This window comes from Phyllostomus hastatus, unplaced genomic scaffold (genome assembly GCF_019186645.2).
Source record: "Phyllostomus hastatus isolate PE091 unplaced genomic scaffold, TTU_PhHast_1.1 phas_contig_152, whole genome shotgun sequence".
NCBI classification, from domain to species: Eukaryota; Metazoa; Chordata; class Mammalia; order Chiroptera; family Phyllostomidae; genus Phyllostomus; species Phyllostomus hastatus.
In genome coordinates, this window is record NW_025333622.1 from 11,737,339 (window position 1) to 11,756,337 (window position 18,999).

The 18,999-nt window shown below is 37.7% G+C and overlaps 2 protein-coding genes across 2 annotated transcripts in view; one reads left to right on the forward strand and one right to left on the reverse strand.

Moving 5' to 3' along the window:
* Positions 1–9,636, reverse strand: part of NDUFA9 (NADH:ubiquinone oxidoreductase subunit A9) — a 50,890-nt gene extending 41,254 nt beyond the window's left edge. The window contains exons 1-3 of the mRNA XM_045830524.1: positions 9,513–9,636; positions 5,634–5,804; positions 5,226–5,323 (exon numbers count right to left, since the gene is read on the reverse strand). Coding sequence (XP_045686480.1) covers positions 5,226–5,323; positions 5,634–5,804; positions 9,513–9,561 — 318 coding nt within the window. The 5' untranslated portion in view covers positions 9,562–9,636. The remainder of the gene's footprint in view (positions 1–5,225; positions 5,324–5,633; positions 5,805–9,512) is intronic.
* AKAP3 (A-kinase anchoring protein 3) overlaps positions 8,374–18,999 on the forward strand; it is a 41,830-nt gene continuing 31,204 nt past the window's right edge. The window contains exons 1-3 of the mRNA XM_045830523.1: positions 8,374–8,453; positions 15,130–15,237; positions 17,250–17,351. Coding sequence (XP_045686479.1) covers positions 17,256–17,351 — 96 coding nt within the window. The 5' untranslated portion in view covers positions 8,374–8,453; positions 15,130–15,237; positions 17,250–17,255. The remainder of the gene's footprint in view (positions 8,454–15,129; positions 15,238–17,249; positions 17,352–18,999) is intronic.

An 18,999-nucleotide genomic window follows, 5' to 3' on the forward strand; every position in this document is an offset into this window, starting at 1 on the left:
ACTGCGGAAAACAGTATCGAATTTCCTCAGAAAACTAAAAATGGAACTGCCTTTTGAACTGGCAATGCCACTGCTGCGATTATACCCTAAGAATCCTGAAACACCAATTCAAAAGAATCGATGCACCCCAATGTTCATGGCAGCACAAGTGTTGGAAGCAACCAAAGTACCCATCAGTAAATGAGTGGATCAAAAAACTATGATACATTTACACAATGGAATACCACAGCAGAAAGAAGGAGCTCCTATCCTCACGACAGCTTGGATAGATCTGTAAAGTATTATGCTAAGTGAAATAAGCCAGGTGGTGGAAGACAAATACCATATAATCTCACCTATAAGTGGAACCTAATCAACAAAACAACATAAAAGCAAAATATAACCAGAGACATTGAAATAAAGAACCAACTGACTAACCAGAGGGGTGTGGATAGAGGATAATGGAGGGGTAAAGGTGAAGGGTTGTCAAGGAACATGTATAAAAGACATATGGACAAAGGCAAAGAAGGGTAGAATGAAGGGTGGGGCGAAGGGTAGTGGTGAGGGGAAAATGGAGACAACTATACTTGAACAACAATAAAAAATAGAATGGAGGGTGGGGGGCAAAGGCGAGTGGTGAGAGGAAAATGGAGACAACTATGCTTGAACAACAATAAAAAAATGAAAATAAAAATAAATCAATAAAAAGAAAAAGAATAAATAGCCAGAAATCTTTTCAAAAATAAATAATATATGATTTCTTTTAAGAGCAGCACTATGCATAAAAAGGTAAAAAAAGTATGTCAGCAAAGATGGAAAGGGTAGGAGAGAAAGAATTAAAAAAAAAACCCTCAAGGGTGGAAGAGTTTGAGACATTAACTGCATATTCTCAGAGCTGAGCTCAATGCCAGGCACAGACCAAACACTCAATAAGTATCTGTGGAAAATATATCTGATAGCTCAATTCTAATGATTCTACATTTGGAAGCCAGTAAGAGTTTTCACCTAACCCTTTCTGAAATATTTTAATTTTGAGAATTGACAAAGAGACCAATTATCTTAACTTACAAAGAACTAGGAAAATTTAAGTTTCTGTAAGTATACTACCAAAAGGATATTTGACAATAAGATTTTGGAAAAGAATAACACTTTAGAAACAAAAAATTTTTAATATACATATACTTAGCTTGAGAACATTCAGTAAAGTATAAATGAAATGCCATTAAAAATAAGTCAGTATTTGAAGAGATCCCAGATCATCCATATAAAATTAGTATCAGATATTAAGGATGTTCACAAATTATTTTTTAAAAGGGGAATGTGTGCAAGTGGAAGAGCTCAGTTCCACACTGGATGATAAAGTAAGAAAAGTTAGAACATCAAAATTACAACTAAACTGTAAAGCAATCATCACTCAGAACTGTCAGAAATCAAGTTAAAAGGAAGTCCAACAACTACAGAATTAAATAAACCACATCCATCCAGACTGGTAGGAGGGGCAGATATGTGCAAAGACCTGCTCCCACATCCAAGTGTGGTAGATAACAATTTGGGAAGGATATCTTGGGAGTGAGGAGTCCTAGTCCAACACCAGGCTCCCCAGCTCAGGATTCCATTGCCAGGAAGATAAGTCCCCATCATTTCTGGCTGCAAAAACCAGTGGGGATTGACTCGGTGGAAGAAACTTCTAGAGTCCAAGCAGTTCCTTTTGAAGAAACCACAAAGACGCTTACTCAGAATTACTCCCTTTGAGCTCCAGCACCAGGGAAGCAGCTTGAAAGGTACCAGGGGCATACAGCGAGGAACTGAAGTGTCTGGCATCAAGGCGAGAGCTGGGGAACAGTTTTCTCCCAGACAGAAAAGCCAGCAGAGGCCATTGTCCCTTTTCTGGACCCTCCCCTCACAGACCCAGCAGGCAGGTACCTTATTGGAGATTCCATCAACCTGGCTAACACTGTTTGCCCTGCCTGGAGATGCCCTGAGGTTCCATCCCACCCAACTTAGGGCCCCACCCAAGCTCTTAACAGTGGCCTTTCCATATGAATAGTTGATCTTGGTTAATGCTTCCCAAATCCTATCAAACAAGCCTGGCAGACCTCAGTGAGGCCCCAGCCCTTGTACCCCATGCTAAGTGGTTCCAAGCCCAGCACAAGCAGCAGTCATCTCAGATGCTTTATAGCTCAGGCAGGGTGGCCCAGGCAGAACACAGATCAGGGCTGACCTTGGCCTGTACCACCCAGGAAACCCCAGAGCCTGTGCATCGTTTGCACAGCTACAGACCAGTAGGAAGCACCACCACCCTGCCCCTGCACTGCTGATCCTCCACAGAGGGCAGAGGTTGGTAGTCAGAGATCACAGCCAGTCCTTACACCTGACTGGCCTGGGTAAATCCCTCCAATTGACCTGCCACCAGCAACCAAGGCTTAACTACAAGAGGAGGGTATATTCAGTCCACACAAAGGGCACACCTCAAGTACCGAACTTGAGTGATAGGGAAGGCTGTGCCACTGGACCCTACAGGACAGCAACTACATTAAGCCACACTACCAAGACCAGGAATCATAGCATCTCTACCTAATACACAAAAACAAACACAGGGAGGAAGCCAAAATGAGGAGATAAAGAAACATGGCCCAAATGAAAGAACATATCAAACTCCAGAAAATGAACCAAACAAAATGGAGATAAGCAATCTATCAAATGCAGAGTTCCAAACTATGGTTACAAGGATGCTCAAGGAACTTAGTGAGGACCTCAATAGCATAAAAAACATCCAGTCAGAAACGAAGGATACCCAAATTGCAATAAAGAACAATTCACAGGGGAAAAAACAGTAGAGTGGATGAAGCCAAGAATCGAATCAATGATCTGGAACATAAGGAATCAAAAAACAACCAATCAGAACAAAAAGAAAAAAGAATCCAAAAAAAGGACAGCACAAGCAGCCTCTGGGACAACTTCAAGAGGCTGAACATTTGCATAAGGGTGCCAGAAGGGGAAGAGAAAAGCACAAGAAATTGGAAACCTATTTGGAAAAAATAATGAAAAGAAAACTTCCCTGATTTGGTGAAGGAGACAGATATGCAAGTCCAGGAAGCACAGTGAATCCCAAATAAGACAAACCCAAAGAGGACCACTTCAAGACACATTGTAAGTAAAATGCCAAAGGTTAAAGATAAAGAATCTTAAAAGCAGAACAAGAGAAAATAAGTTAGTTACTTACAGGGGACTTCCCATAAGGCTGTCAGCTGATTTCTCAAAAGAAACTTTGCAGGCTAGAAGGGATTGGCATGAAATATTCAAAGTCATGAAAAGCTGGCACCTACAGCCAAGAATGCTCTACCAAGCAAAGCTATCATCTAGAATTGAAGGGCAGATAAAGAGCTTCCCAGACGTAACGAAACTAAAGTAGTTCATCATCACCTAACCATTATTATATGAAATGTTAAGGGGATGTATTTAAGAAAAAGGTTGCCAGATGGGAGGGAGCTGTGGGGGGATGTGTGAAAGGTTAGGGGATTAAGAAGTACAAATAGGTAGTTATACAATAGCCATGGGGATGTGAAGTACACTATAGGAAATAGAGTAACCAAAGAACTTATACACATGACCCATGACACGAATAATGGTGCGGGGATTGCCTGAGGAAGTCGGGGGGGGGGTGCTATGTAGAGGGAGCCACAGAGGGATCACCTGGAACTATAATAGCATAATCAATAAAATACAATTTTAAAAAGTATTTCTTTATAGGAAAACTGCAGGCATTTGGGCAGCATAATCCTTTGTGGAAACAGACTGTCCAGCCCTGCCTGGGGTGGCTCAATGGATGGAGTGCCAGCCTGTGAAGCAAGGAAGGAGTCACTGGTTCAATTCTCAGTCAGGGCACATGCCTGGGTTATAGGCTAGCTCCCCAGCAGGAGGCATACAAGAAGCAACCACACATTGATGCTCCCCTCCCTCTCTTCCTCCCTATCTCCCCCTCTCTCTAAAAAAATAATAAAATCTTAAAAAAGAAACAAGACTGTCCAGTAAACTGTAAGATGTTTAGCATCTCTGCCACCTATCAAATAAACCAGTAATGTCTCCAGTCACTGTGACAACCAAAAGGGCCCACACATTTTTAATCACACCCTTGAAGGGTTGCCCCACCTCACTCCCCCTGCCCTGCCCCAGTGGCAACTAGCCAATTCCATAAAGGAAGAACTTATAAATTTAAGAATAATAACACATAGCCCTCACTGGTGTGGTTGAGTGGATTTAGTGCTGGTCTTCGAAAGAAAGAGTTGCCAGTTTGATTCCCAGTCTAGAGCACACGCCTGGATTGTGGGCCAGCTCCACAGCAGGGGGCACAGGAGAGGCAGCCACGCATTGATATTTTTCTCTAGCCTCTCTTTCTCCCTCCCTTCCCTTCTCTCTAAAAATAAATAAATAAAAATCTTTAATGAAGAAAAGAATAACATAGAATGTTCAGGAAGAACTGCTATAACTTAAGTCTACACCAGAAAACCAAGTTATAAAATAACATATTTGTGATTTTCTGTCTATAGAAGTACTTGTCTCATAGAAATATAACATGAAGCATATATGTAATTCTGAATTTATTAGCCACATTTTAAGAGATTACAAAACAGGTGAAATTCATTTAAATAATAATATACTCTATTTAACCCAATGCAGCCAAAATATAATTTTAATATGTAATGAATATTAACAAATATTAATGACATATTGAATATTTCCTTTACACCGTCTTTGAAACGTGGTGTGTATTTTACACTGAACAGTGCATCGCAATTCAGACTGGCTACATTTCAAGTGCTCAACAGCTAAATGTGGCTAGTGATTAGCATATTGGACAGCATAGGTCTACAGCAGGGCTGGCAAACTATGACCCACAGACAAATCTAATCTACAGTTTAACTTTGTCAGTAAAGTTTTATTAGGGCACAGCCATTCTCATTCCTTTACATATTGTCTATGGTTGCTTTTGGGCTACAAGGGCAGAGTTGAGTAATCATGATAGAGACCCTATAACCCACAAAGCCTAAAATATTTACTATCTGGACCTTTACAGAAAAAGCTTACCAACTGCCAGACCAGTGTTTTCAAAAATGCCCTGTGAATAGAGGATGTCTTTGGTCCACTGTGGAATGAAACTGGTGCTTTATTTACTGCCTCTCTTTCCTAAAAGTGATCTTAGTAATTTATATTTGTCCACTCCAATAATCAGTAATACAGGCTCTTACCAGAAAGATAATCTGGCCCAGATCACCCATAGGACGAAGATGCATGGTGTCATATATATCACACCGGTAGGGTATGATCACTTGTGACCCCATACGTCCTAAAAGAGAATGGATTGAGACAAGGATCAATGTTAACATAACATAAATACATTATATGACAGGTATTTGGTATTTTGCCATGTCAGAGACACCATAACTTTTCAGAGTCCTCTACAAACATCCTATATAGGAAGTATGAGGAAGCATGGATGTTCTCATAATGCACACAGTAGACCAAAATTACATAAATCCAAGATATGAATTATTTGGAACACTATTAAAATGAAAAGAAACATAGCTCATGGCTTCTCATTAGGTAACCCTAATAAATGGCACCAGAGTATACAAAACTCCAGGAACTTTACTTACCAAGATGGTTAACAACATATCGGCCCAGGAATCCTGTAGCTCCAAACACAGTGGCGACGACCCCACTGACTGAGGAACGCCCCCCCTTCCCATGAGGTATGACTGCATGATGAAGCTGGCGCTGGGGCAGGCCAGGAAACACAGATGTGGCTAATGCAGTAATAGAAGAACCTTAAATGAAAGCCCAGAATATACAAAAATGGAAAATGTTAATATAAAATGACTATGATACCAATAGCTTCTTTTTCTAGAAAACTGTAACATTATTTTGCAATCAGTATTTTCATGAACTTACATTAAAGTTGAACTTTTAAATTAAAAGTTATAATTTAAGTGCCAACAGCAATAATAAACACAAACTATTACAACAAAGACTCTGTAGAACATAAGGAGATACATAAAAAGTCCCTGCCCTATAGGATGAAATTTGCCTAGGAAGATGAATCATATTAAAACAAAACATAACAGTTACAACTTAAGACAGTATAAACCTCTATAGTGAAAGGAACTGAGGGAATTTAAATAAGTTAGATAATCATAAGGAAGGAGTGCAGGATAAAGTGTTTTGAGAAAGGCTTTAAAAAATAATATCAACCACACCTAAAACAAAAACAAAAGCAAAATAAGCAAACAACTAGAACAGGAACAGATCCACAGAAATGGACATCACATGGAGGGTTAGCAACAGGGGAATGGGAGGGGGAGAGAAAGGGAAAAGGTACAGAGAATAAGTAGCATAGATGGTAGGTAGAAAATAGTCAGGGGGCGGGAAAGAACAGTATGGGAAATGTAGAAGCTAAATAACTTATGACATGTGGACATGAACTAAAGGGGAGAATGTGGGTGGGAGAGGGAGTACAGGGTGGAGGGGAATGAAGAGGGGGTAATGGGACAACTGTAATAGCATAATCAATAAAATATATTTTAAAAAAGATGCTGAAACATGAAGTAGTATGACGATAGAGTCATAGGGTCTGGAAAATGTTGGTTGTAAATGGCCTTAACAAGAATAATTTTATTGAAATAGTGGGAATGAAAGCCTGAATGGAGCAGGCAAAAGAAAGAATGTGAAGCAAGGAAGTGGTAGAAGTACTGATAATCTTTTGAAGATATTATATAAATGGACAAAGAAAAAGAGGACTAGAGTAATATGAAGACAAGCAAGACTTTTTTTAAACGAGATAGTAAAACATTAATAAGCTGAAGGAAATGACCTAGTAAAGGAGAAAAATTAATGACTCAAGAGAGGGAATGAATAGATAAGAGAGGGGATGGAATGCAAGGCAAAGGAACTGGCCTTACAGCGGAAGGAGCTCATCTAGAGGAAAGGCAGAGAATTATCACAGATCAGTTACTAGATTTTTATAGTGGGGAAAAAGAGATTTTTCTCATCTGATTCCTTTGATTTCTCTGGAAAGCAGAGAATGAGACAGAAGCACATTTTTAAAGTTTTGGGAGACTGGCAATGTTAAGTAATTGTTATGGGGAAAGGGAAAGCAAATTTCCTAGGAAAATGGCAGTGCTGCAAATCTACTTTGTTTTCTATTGAAAATCTACTTTGATATTTGTATTCGTGAATTTCAAATAAGGCTAGTCAGTTTGCTGTTTTCCCTAGCTCAGTTCTCCAATGTTCAGGGCAGGCAGGAAATACATGGAATGCTTGGTTTAATCAGTGTTAACTTTTTTAATGGCAAAGGGAAGTGAGCTGGAAAGTTGTGAATGTATGAAAAGGAATGATTAAAAGGATAAGGAAGGAAATGAGGGCATGGGATAAAGAACAGTCAGTAAAATGGGAACAATTACTGGAGTCAAAGAATTAATAACAAAGGACTGTTATGAGGATTGGTGTAAATGAACATAAAGCAGTTAACACATTACCTAGCACACATTTAACACTGCATGAATAACAGTTGTTTTCATTTATTACTATATACTTCAAAATTCCTCAGAGGGTATTGTTACATTAACCTCATCTGGTTGTTTTTTCAACAATTATGGGCCAAGCATTATTCTAGAAATTGTATCTAGCATAGTAAAAAGACGAAAACCTGGGCCTCATGGAGCTAACATTTTAGAGGGTTGATATGAGTGTTAGTAATATAAATGCCTTGCTCATAGTAGGTGCTCAATAAACATGTTATTACCCTCTTTGGCTCCAGCCTCTCCATTTTCTTTCATTTATTATGAACATCATTAGGAGAATAACATTATTTATTACTCATATTCCTCTGCTCAAAAAACTTACATTGGTTTCCTACTGTAATACCTAAAGCAACTGTCTCCAAACATATTTGCTTGCATACCACAGTATTTTTAAGCATTTACTTATAAAGTACATATATGTTCTATGTACTACCAATGTTATACACATTATCAAACACTAAAACACTTAAAACAGTGTACATAGTTTGAATGACATTGTGTTAGCTATTGTTATTACTACAGAATATGTTTTTTAAAGTTCTAATACTATTTTTTAGTATTGCATTATTTCTTCTTGCAAAACCCACTTTAAAGACCACTGACCTAAAACTCTGCTTAGCTTTCAAAGGCCTCTATTATTTAAGCCCATGTAACATATTCAACTTCCTTTCCTACTATTCCAGATCTACAGGTAGTCATTTCACTGCCTCCTAAGTACTTCATGATTCCACTCTCACCCCATTGCCCTTCCAATGACAGGGCAATGTCCAACCTCTCCGACTTTCAAGATCATAACCACCCTCACAAAAGCAATCTAAGAACAGCAATCCACTGGTCTTCCAGTCTTCCCTCACAGCTTCAAATGATGCCAATCATTCCCTTTTCTGATTTCCTATGGTATGTAATAGTCTCTCCACATTCCACCTTGTTTTACACAATTCTGTTCTCTAGTGTTTTGATTATGTTACACACTAGACTTGCCTCTCCAGAGTAAAGCTTTATGATTAAGAGCATGCGATATGATGTTGGTTAGAAAAAACAATTATAAATGTATCTAAAACTGTGATCAGCAGATATCAGGTACTACGAATTTTAAAAATACAACTTTTGAAGGTTCATGGGTGTTTGTGAAAGGCGGGAAGGTGAAAGAAAGACAATGAAGTGTAACTGGATTCAATTTCCTTTGCTTTTCTAGCCTCTCTTAAGAGTGGAAGGGTAAGTATATGTTTTCAACCTAAGGACCATGATAGTAGATCTAGTAAGAACAGAAGGTTAAATGAACAACGCTTACACAAATCCTAAGATATCCTTTACTCCTCTCCCCTTTCCTTTCTATCAAGCTCCTGATTCTTCTCTCTCCAAGCATCCCTTGCTTCCCGAGGCCCAAGCACCTCGGCCTAACACTCTCTACATCTATAGAGTTGCTTCTGATTTAGAGAGTGCTTTTATAAGCATTACTTCATTAATCTTTTCAGAAACTCCCTGACATTGTGGTATTATCATTTCCAATGTGACACGAAAAATCTTGAGACGGATTAAGGGTTTGCACGAGGTCATAAAGTCGATCTATGAAGAATCTTCTCTCCACTACCTTTTTATTCCCTCCCTTTCAGACTCCTCTCCCCGGCTCCCTGCCCCCACACAAATATTTCTCAGAACCCCAAACCCTTACAATCCTATGGGAAAGCTGATTCTCTTGATGCTTTACACATCCCCACTTTCTCCTCTTCCCTTCCCATTGCTCACGTTCTCTCAGTGCAGACGCCTTCCCAAATGCATATTTTAATATGTGAATCTGGAAACCGTTAAAGATAAACTACCGAGGCAGGTGCTGCCCTAGAAAAACTAAGGTGTCCAGAGAGTCAGCGTGACCGCTGCAGCACGGCGCCACTCCCAAAACTTTCCATCGCCGACTTGGATTCCCAACCTGGAACCTGTATCCCCAGTGACACTTACGTGACATTGGCAAGGCCCGGACAAGCCGCGGATGAACAGTGGCCGCCATCTTATCCCACAATCCCCCGCCGCCAGCGTTCGGACTAACTACGGCTACGAGGCAGGGTCAAAAGTAATTGTCCTGGAGAGTCTGCGCAGGCGCTAAGAAGGAAGAAAAGGGGCGGGTCAGAGACTAGAGTGTGACACTTGTCTGGAGAAAGAGAGCTAGACGGAAGGGCGTGCGATCCTGAAGGAAAGAGGGAGTAAAAAGAAAAGAATTCTCGCCTTACAGGATAGACCGTAAAGACCATCTCGTCACAGAGAAACTAGAAGTTCAACCAGTAACTGACTCAAGGGCATACAAAATGGCAGAACCCGAGCTCACCGTTTCTGCCTCTCAGTTTATAGTTTCGTGAAAATGTCAGAGAAGGAAGCCCTGGTGAGACTAGGGGAAGGTGGAGGCGTGGCCCCTGAACTACGGACAATCTTAAAGGAGATAACTAGGGTCTAGGGGAGAGGTTGTACAAGGAAGGAGTGGGGCGGAAATGCAAGACAAAGGGAGAGAAGTAGAAATGAGGATATGCACGTGGAATTCACCAAAGTGTGTGCTCTATTCTCTCCGCGAAGCCTGTTTCTTACTGTTCTCTTTTTCCTGGTATGCTGACTCAGATGTCTGCACCAGCTCAGGTCTGCTGTTTGGACACCTCCTCAGAGAAGACCTCTCTGACACCTTATCCAAGGTGGTCATCATTTCAACAGTCTTATTACTACTTATTTATCAAAGCACTTATCACCACCTGACATATAAGCCCAGGGATTCTTAACCTAGAGTGTGATTCATGAGTGGACTTCAAGAAGTCTATGAAATTCCTGAAATGTTATATAAAATTTAGTAGACATGTATGGTATCTGCACATTTTTCGAGGAAGAAACTCAAGACGGCCGTCTCTGGAGCAATGTTTTTTTTTGTTTTGCTTTGCTTTGGGTTTGTTTGTTTGTTTGTTTGTTTTAACTGTGGACTTCTTTAATAATCTGCATCGTTTTAGAGCCTGAGGAAATTCCAGAAAGATTAGACAAAACGCTTGCGGTTTTAAATAGGTTATTCTGTTCAACTTGCAAGGTCCCTGAGTAGGAGCTGGTAACCAGCAACCTGTCCTGAGACATCTACCTTGGGCTTATCAGAAAACGAACGCGTTTAGGGGACCTTTCTAGACTTGGTAATTCTTTCACCCTTTGTTGTTTCAGGGAGAAAGGGATGTGCATGCTGGGATGGACAAAAGACCTGTAGTGAGGAGACTGCATGTTATTAAACTTGTAAGATTGGTTGTTTCCACTCCACCCCACCCCCACTGTTTACTGACGTGTCACCTACCAAGCTGAATTAGAAAAGAAAACTGAAGAAATTTCATTAGAGAAATTAATGCTGTGCTGTCTCCTATTTCTTAGTCTCATCCTGTGTTCAATGAACACTTAAAATTTGGTAACATTTGATTCTGGGGTCAATATAAGTAACATACTTTCCTGGTTTTAATAAGTTGACAGACCCCTATTAACAGCAACCTCCTATCACCTATGTAACATCACCAGTTATGTTATTTTATATCTCCAAGTCAAACACTGCCCTGTGTACTAAATATTAGTTTCAAGGTAACATGCTTTGTTGATGCTATAGTTGAAAGAGCGTTGACTTAAAATTTAGAATATTAGATCCCAGTTTTAGTTCTACCAGTTATTGGTTGTAATCTGAGCAAGATTCTACACCTAACAGGGAAATTAATACTTGCCCTCTTACCTCAAAATGTTGTTATGAGGATCAGATAACAGTGGATATGTGTTTTGTCAACTGCAAAGTGCTATATGTGAATATATGTAGTTTTATTCAGGTACCTCTAAAGTACCAAAATCACAGAATGTTAGAGCCGAAAGGGATTATAGGAGATCACCATGCCCAACTTCTTTATTTTAAGGATGAAGAAACTGAGACCGAATATAAAAGATTGTCAATAAATAATCTGTTAAAGCCTGTAATAAATCAGTCAGTCACTTTTGAATTTGTTAACAACTTTAATCCTTATTTTGTGGCCTTGATTAAAGATTCTTTTTGTTTCATGGAAATTATGGATCAACCCTATATTTAATCACTAATTAACAGCACTAAAGGTAACATTTCCAAAGAGAATGCACTACTAATAAAGTCCTCCTCAAACCTAAAAATTGCCAACCAAATGCCTCTTGGTCTGAGTTATTCCAGTACAGTTGGAGGTGGAGCTATTGCAGAGGATGTGTGAGTGCTACTGTATCTCTGACCATCTAAGATGAGTTATAAACCAGAGGTGGTGACTTGAGGCAAAATATCTCAAAATTTATTTGTTTTACAAAAAGTAAAATGTTTATAATGAAGAAGAATCTAAATTGGATCCCGTAAAATGAAGTGATTCCATGGGCTTTGCATAAAAAAAGTTAGTAGACCCCCTCCCCAATCCTTTTAATTCTTATTTGCATCTATTTGGGTTTGTAAATACATCATACTTACTGTATTGTTTTAAGTGGAAATCCTTTGGCAAAATTTTCCCCTCCCATATTTCCTACCTAAATTAGACACTTAAAGGAGGAAATTAATTAGGAGAAAGTTAACCCAGTTCTTCCAAACTAAGCATCAGAGTCTTATAGTATACCTTCACCCCTCCTCCTGGCCTTTGATGACACAATTTCTGTTAGCCTCACCACTGTTGCTATAGAGACAGTGATATCACCAGTTGTGATTCTGATGTCACTTACCAGTCCTAACAAGGGGCAGGTACATGGAAGGCTGGAGGAGGAAACAAGATCTTGAGCTGAGCAAGAACATCCCAGCATCTTTGTTGACTTTCAAAGTGTATTCTGGAGTCTTCTGTAGTCACTATTCCAGTACTACAAAGGTAGGATATCCCACTGGACTGATAAAACAGCTCATTTTCTGATCCCTATAGTTACAAGGGAGAATTCATTGACCAGTGATGGGTCTCTGCCAGCCCATTTTAATTTTACATGAGTCTTCTGGAAATATATGAACTTCTCACTTGGCAGCATTGCAGCTAAACCTATCTTTGCTGAAGTTTTTACTTTGTTGCAGGTTGACCAGATTTTGCCCATCCTTTTGGAGATATGCCTGGTTCTTACTCCCTGCTTCTTAGTTTTATGATGAGACTGGAAACAACTCCATGCTGATTTTTCCTCTTCTTTGTGTGCCTGTTCCAAAAGTTTTTTTCTTTCCAGTGCTCTGACATCAAAACCAGACTGGTATAGCTCTGAGTCCCAGTTCTCATCCACTTTCATCCTCTCGCTATTATTTCTGAAGCTTTGACTAAATAGCAGAACTGGGAAATGGCGAGATATATAGATAACCATGTTGAGAAAGTGTCTCTCCTAATAGGGCACTAGAGGAAGGAGCTATTACTAAGAGAAAGTAAAAATCAAGGAGATCCACAGGCAAGCTAAACAGTGAATAGTACAATTGAGAGAGATACACACACTAATAATCCTTATTTAAACAAAACCAATTGGAACAGATTTTAACAACCTAATTTGTTGGGTGTCTAACAACATGCCAAATTCTTAGGGAATGAGAGAGAAAAATAGAATTTATATAATAGAGTACATTATTTCTTTAATAAAACCCAATTAAACTTCAAAACTTGATCAGATATGTATCAACTTTACAAAAGCTTCATGTATTTCACTTGTAATTTCAGCTTTTCTATGAATTTAGGAACTTTGAGTAAACAGGAGCCTCTTGCTTTTATGATAGGAGAAAATGTCTTGAGATAGAGCTAAGGTTTGGGCTACAGCAACTATAACCACATCCCATATTTGTGTTGTTTATGCCCTTGCTGGCTGACACACAATCATTTGCATTCCTCCTCAATTATTATTGAAGTAATAATCACACTGCATTTTTAATGAACATTAAGCTCAGTCCTATAATTGGCTGAAGGATCCCTCTATTGACTATAGAAAAATTTCATGGCTTCCAGGATGTTAACCTGCTGAACTGTAATATTTAAAGGAATATATCCACTGGTTTTAATATTCCCCTCTCTGGGCCTCTGTTTCCTAAATGAGGGAATGAGAATAAATGGTTTCTAAGGTAAATTTATCTTTATGCTGTATGTAGCTTTCTTATCTCATCAAATTTAATAGATAACACAAAGCAACCTTTTTTATTTTCCACCCTAACTCAAGGACATTATTCACCAACTTTGAAGTTAAGAAATGTATTTATCCAGTCATTGGCTAAATTAAACTCTTCAGGTTTTTCCTCTTTTCTATTTCCTTATGGGAAATGTATATAGATTTAGAAGTTTAAATGTCATTATCATCAAAAAGGATTTGATTATCTCTTCATATATATACACTATTATCCAGGCTAATTTAGGAAGCTTAAAGTTTAAAACAAACTTAGTGGATGCAAATAAATATGTAGAAGACATGGAAAAATAGAAGTGTTAGGACATATGTAAGTGAAAGTGTTTGCTGGCTATATATGACTAGTAAGTGTACTTTCTGTTTGTGAAAGAAGTACAAGAGCACATCTGAGATGCTGACTTACTAGTATTACTGAAATAGGAAGGTGTGTTAATAAACCATTGGGTATTTATATCTTTAGGGTGAAATTATGCCTAAAAAGAGTCAAGTTTCAAGAAAGCCTAATTGTATGGCTCACCACGATAGCAAACTTGCACACTTTTTTTGTTCTCACATTTTACAATTTACGAAAGAAAAATTGAGCTATCTGGAATTAGAAATAAGCAGCATCTGTATGCATTTTTCCTGCACACAATTATTAAACACCAACTTCAAGATACTAGCTACTATGAAGGATACCAAGATGGATAAGTAAATGCATCTGTCCTCTTAAAGCCAGCCATCTAATAAAGGAGATGGAATATATGATATATGTGAACAATTAAAATGCTAAAGAGAATATAAACATTGAAACAATGTGTGATGGAAACTTTGATAATGGAACAATCACATTCAATTCGATATTTAGAAAATATTTCATGGATGGGTAAGATTTGACCTGGACTATGAAGCAAGGTGGGATTTAGTGAAATTTTTTAGGGTGCTGGTTGTATATTGCAAGAGAGTATAATTGAACATCTTAGTAGAGGTAATATATGGAAGACAATTGATCTGGAAGCTGATTATGACATTAACTATTAATTTCCTCGTATAGTATGAGGATGATAGTTCTCTCAAGTTCTTAAAGGAATATATACAAAGTGTTTTGAGACCCATGAATTCAGGGTGCTTATTCTCCATTCTAGCTATTTATCTACTGACTTCCTTTTCAAGCAAGTTTGAAGTTAGACTGAACACTTTCAGTTTCCTCATTGTTAAATAAGCCTATATATCAATGATTTGAAAGTGGAAAATAATCATTTCAGAAATTACTGACCAGAAGATGAAACCCTTTTTTCATCTGGAAACCATCTGACTGTACCAAGAATAAGATCTGGACTTTAAATTTGAATGTCATCTTCTGATTATCCCTTATGTACTACATGTGAAAAATAATGAATCCAAATCATTATTTGGTAATAAGAGCAATAGGGTTCATATGTAAAAGTAGTATCTTTGTGCTTTTCCATTGCAGATTCCTTATATTACATGGCAGGAGGAGTGGGTAAACTTAGAGATAGTAAAGACAACAACAAATTAATCAAGAGCTTTCTTCATATTGCAGAATCCATCCTCAGTAAGAGTAAGTGATCACATAATTTCATTACTTTTTGGGTTTAATTTTCATCCTTTTGCATTGTGATATATAGCTTAAATAAGTCAGTAGGTCCTATTGATGTAGTCATTTTCTATTAGAATTCATTTATTAAGATGAAACATAAACATTAGTTAAGAGACTTGAATGTCATCACTCCAGGACAGTCCATTTCCAAGACTTCTCATTCTTTGGCCAAGTAGTAGTACCATCCATTTCTTACTTTATGGTAATGATTCAGGCATAAGAATATTTATATTTAATAGTGAGCTTCTAAGAGACAATACGAGGTTTAACTTCATAGACATTAATAGCTTCCTCATTGAGGTTAAAATAACATTAAAAAAGATAACAAAAAAGGTTATAAATTTCAGAGAACATTTTTAAAGAAAAGAATATGTAATTATCTTTCAGGAGCTAGCCATCTGCCTCAGAGAGGATCTCCCCCATAAGCCCAAACCCAGAGATTCTCAATTCTAGATGTGTGTTAGGATCACCCACAGAGCTTTTAAGAAATTCAAAGCCTAAGTTCTTCTACCCTAAAACCATTGAAATAAGATTTTCTGTGGGGTGGTATCTCAGATTCAGTATTTTTGAAACAGCTTCCTGGGTGATTCTAATCACAGTGGAGAAACCATTTCTTACCCATGGAATCGTATTACAGTGTCAGAAAGAGTAAAGGAGAGTGTTTCCTGGGCTCAGTAATCAAAGCCAGTGATTGGGGTGTTAAAAATAGGTTCAAATCCTGTGGGAACAAAGCACAAAATTCAATGTTGCTATGAAAAATAGGAAAAGCTTTTGGACTTTATTTTAGCAGAATTTCAGTATATTTGTTAGAATCAAAACATGAATGTATGTGTATGTTTCACAAAGATGTTTAGGGATGTTGGGGAAGGAAAAATTGGCCATCTTATTCTATCTTGCTTATTGAAAAAACATAGATCTAAGCAACATTTATAGTGAAGGGCGCTATCAGTGTGGAAGTCTAGTGATGGAAATTTGGCATGGAAAAGGGGAAAAAGAGAAGCTTCTCATACCTATAGATTATTAGTCGGAAAATATCATAGTAATTAGTCATATTCCCAAGGACTATCAAATAAGATGCTATGAAAAGTGGATGAGAATAATGCCAAAGGAGTATTTTGAATAAGGACTGTGATGCTCATTTGTGAAGTGATAGGACAAAAGCAGCAAAGATAAGCAATTCTTTCAAGAAAAATGGCTACAAATGACAGAGGTATAGTAGCAACAAGAGGGAGGCTTGCGGTGCAAGGAGACAACTAAAATGAATATCAGCTTTCTGGCTTAGAAGACCAGATTGATGTTGGTATCATTACAGAAATTAGAGAATAGAGAAAAGTGTTAGGAGGGTTATAAAAGAATCAGCATCAGCAAAGGTATTGCTGCCTCCACCTACAAATGCCCATTACATGGTGCATATGACATCTCTCTTCTGCCATTCAGAAGTTTGGCTAAACCAGTGAGACAGAATTTCTCCAGGATCCTTGGGTAATTGGAGGAGAGATTGATCTAAGGAAGAACTACTAGACTTACTGCTAAGAAAAGTAAGTTAGTGGTCTACAAATTAATTAAAAACAAACTGTATATTACTGGAAGAAAACAGGCAGAGAGAAGTAAATTAACTTTATTTTGATCATGTTGAACTTTGACCATCTACTGAAAATCCAAGATGTGGAAGGGCCGTCAAGCAAGGCCACGAGGAGCAGGACATGGCTGCCTAGGTTCTTTCATGAATAAATGTATATTAAGCACCTCTTAATAGCGCAGGCACTGGCTTTAGCAAAAGAGATATAAGAAATCTTTCTGCAGTTGGGAGCTGAGGATGAAGCTGTTCACAGTTAAATTAGTTTGAAGTAGCTCTTGGGATAGATCTCTATTGAAAGCATAGATCCTATTTTTCGCACCTCGACTATTCACCTTTTTCTCCTTACTTTTATACAACTTGCCCTTCTGATGGCCATTTATTATTTGTTTTCTAGTTCCAGATGTCCGACAGGGTTAACTGGTTACAAAGCCAAAATGGGGTATGCAAAGTTGATGTTTATTCACCCGGAGACAGCCAGCCCCAAGACTGGAAAATGGTAAGTTGTCAACCTCCTTGCAAATATTGGGTCAGCAATATGTGGAGAGCCATTAGGAGTAGCCTCATTTTCTCCATCCCACCAGCCACCTGTTTTTGAAGACTGCCTTTTTTGGGGGAAAAATGAATTCTTTAAGGGCAAAATATTTGCATCTATAATGTTTGGAATACATTCCTATACTATGGTATTTATTAGGAGAAATATGCTATAATTAATGAAAAAACATATATTACAGCTGTAAAAGTTTATTCATAAAAAGTATTTCTGAAATGTAGGCTGTCTCAAAATTGTCAGAACTTAAACCCTCTTCTAAATAATATTGTCATTCTGCCTTCTTTGTTCAACAAACATTTATTAAATACTTACTAATATCAGGCACTTAAGTCAGGATCCCATCAGAAGATGGAAACCATACCAGTACTTTAATGTTAAAAAACTGTTTATCAAAGGTGGTTACCCAAGTTAACTATGAAAAGCTGTAAAGAGGACTCTCAGAGTTCTAGAAGTAGCAAATGCAAAAGCAGTTACTACACCTAGGCTGAGAGAAAGTTAACAAGGAAGAAACTAAGAATCCACAAAAGTTCCCTCTTTCTCAACCAAAAGCTGCTTAAGATTTCTGTGTAAAGAGTGTGGTTGCCAGAGAAACACACAGCCTGCTGCTTCTGAAGACACTTGCCAGAGGGTATAAGTGGGCCAGAAGGGAAACCTTTTCCTCCCTCTATGACCAGAGAGTATCCCCCGCAATGCCTTGTATTAACAAAGCCAGAGGCAAAAAAAGAAATGTTTAATGGATCCAGTTCCAGTGTCACAATGCAAGACAAAGAAGGATTAACTTGAAGTCAAGAGACAATAATAGATGAACTAGTACTGACTCTTAGGGTCACATATATAAGAATAGATAGCATTCTCTCCCTCTAAGGATTTCATAAACTAGTAGAATCACTATTGTAATCCTTATCTTTAGTATCAAACACTTATTTGCATGTAATGTTACATGACCAACCTTCTGTTTGTCCAAAATATAGTCTATCTTTATATAGCCTAAGAGATAAAACACTTACATATCTATGTAAAACATTAAGACATATTAGATAATAAATATCCATTTACTATACAGTAAGTGCTAACCAAATGTGTTTCTACTAGATCTTTTACTTACCTCTGCTTTTATTTAGAAAAACAAAAGATAGATGAGTTTCAATATTAAATCAAATTAACAAATTTCTTCATGTTTTAGTAAGTGAGAAGCATCCTGAAGAATGAAAAAAAAACAAAACAATTTCTGCTCTCATAGACTTTACCATTAATTTGGGAAAATAAAGAATATACATGAAAATATAAATGTAATTTAAAAGCTCCAAGTAACTGGCAGACACTAATTATAAGAAATTTATGATAATACACTAAAAGGATTTTCTGGATAATGATTGAGATAGGTGTTTAAAGGACAGATCATTTCAAAGTGGGAGATAGGACAAATTTTATAAGTATGTTTAATTGAGCTAGAAATGAAGAAGAATAGGATAGAAGATATGTACAGCATGGGCCAAAAGTAGATTTATGGTTGTGAGTGTACAAAACACAGTTTAATCTTATATTATTATTTATTAATATTGTATTATTTTCCATAAGAACAACTGTAAACCTA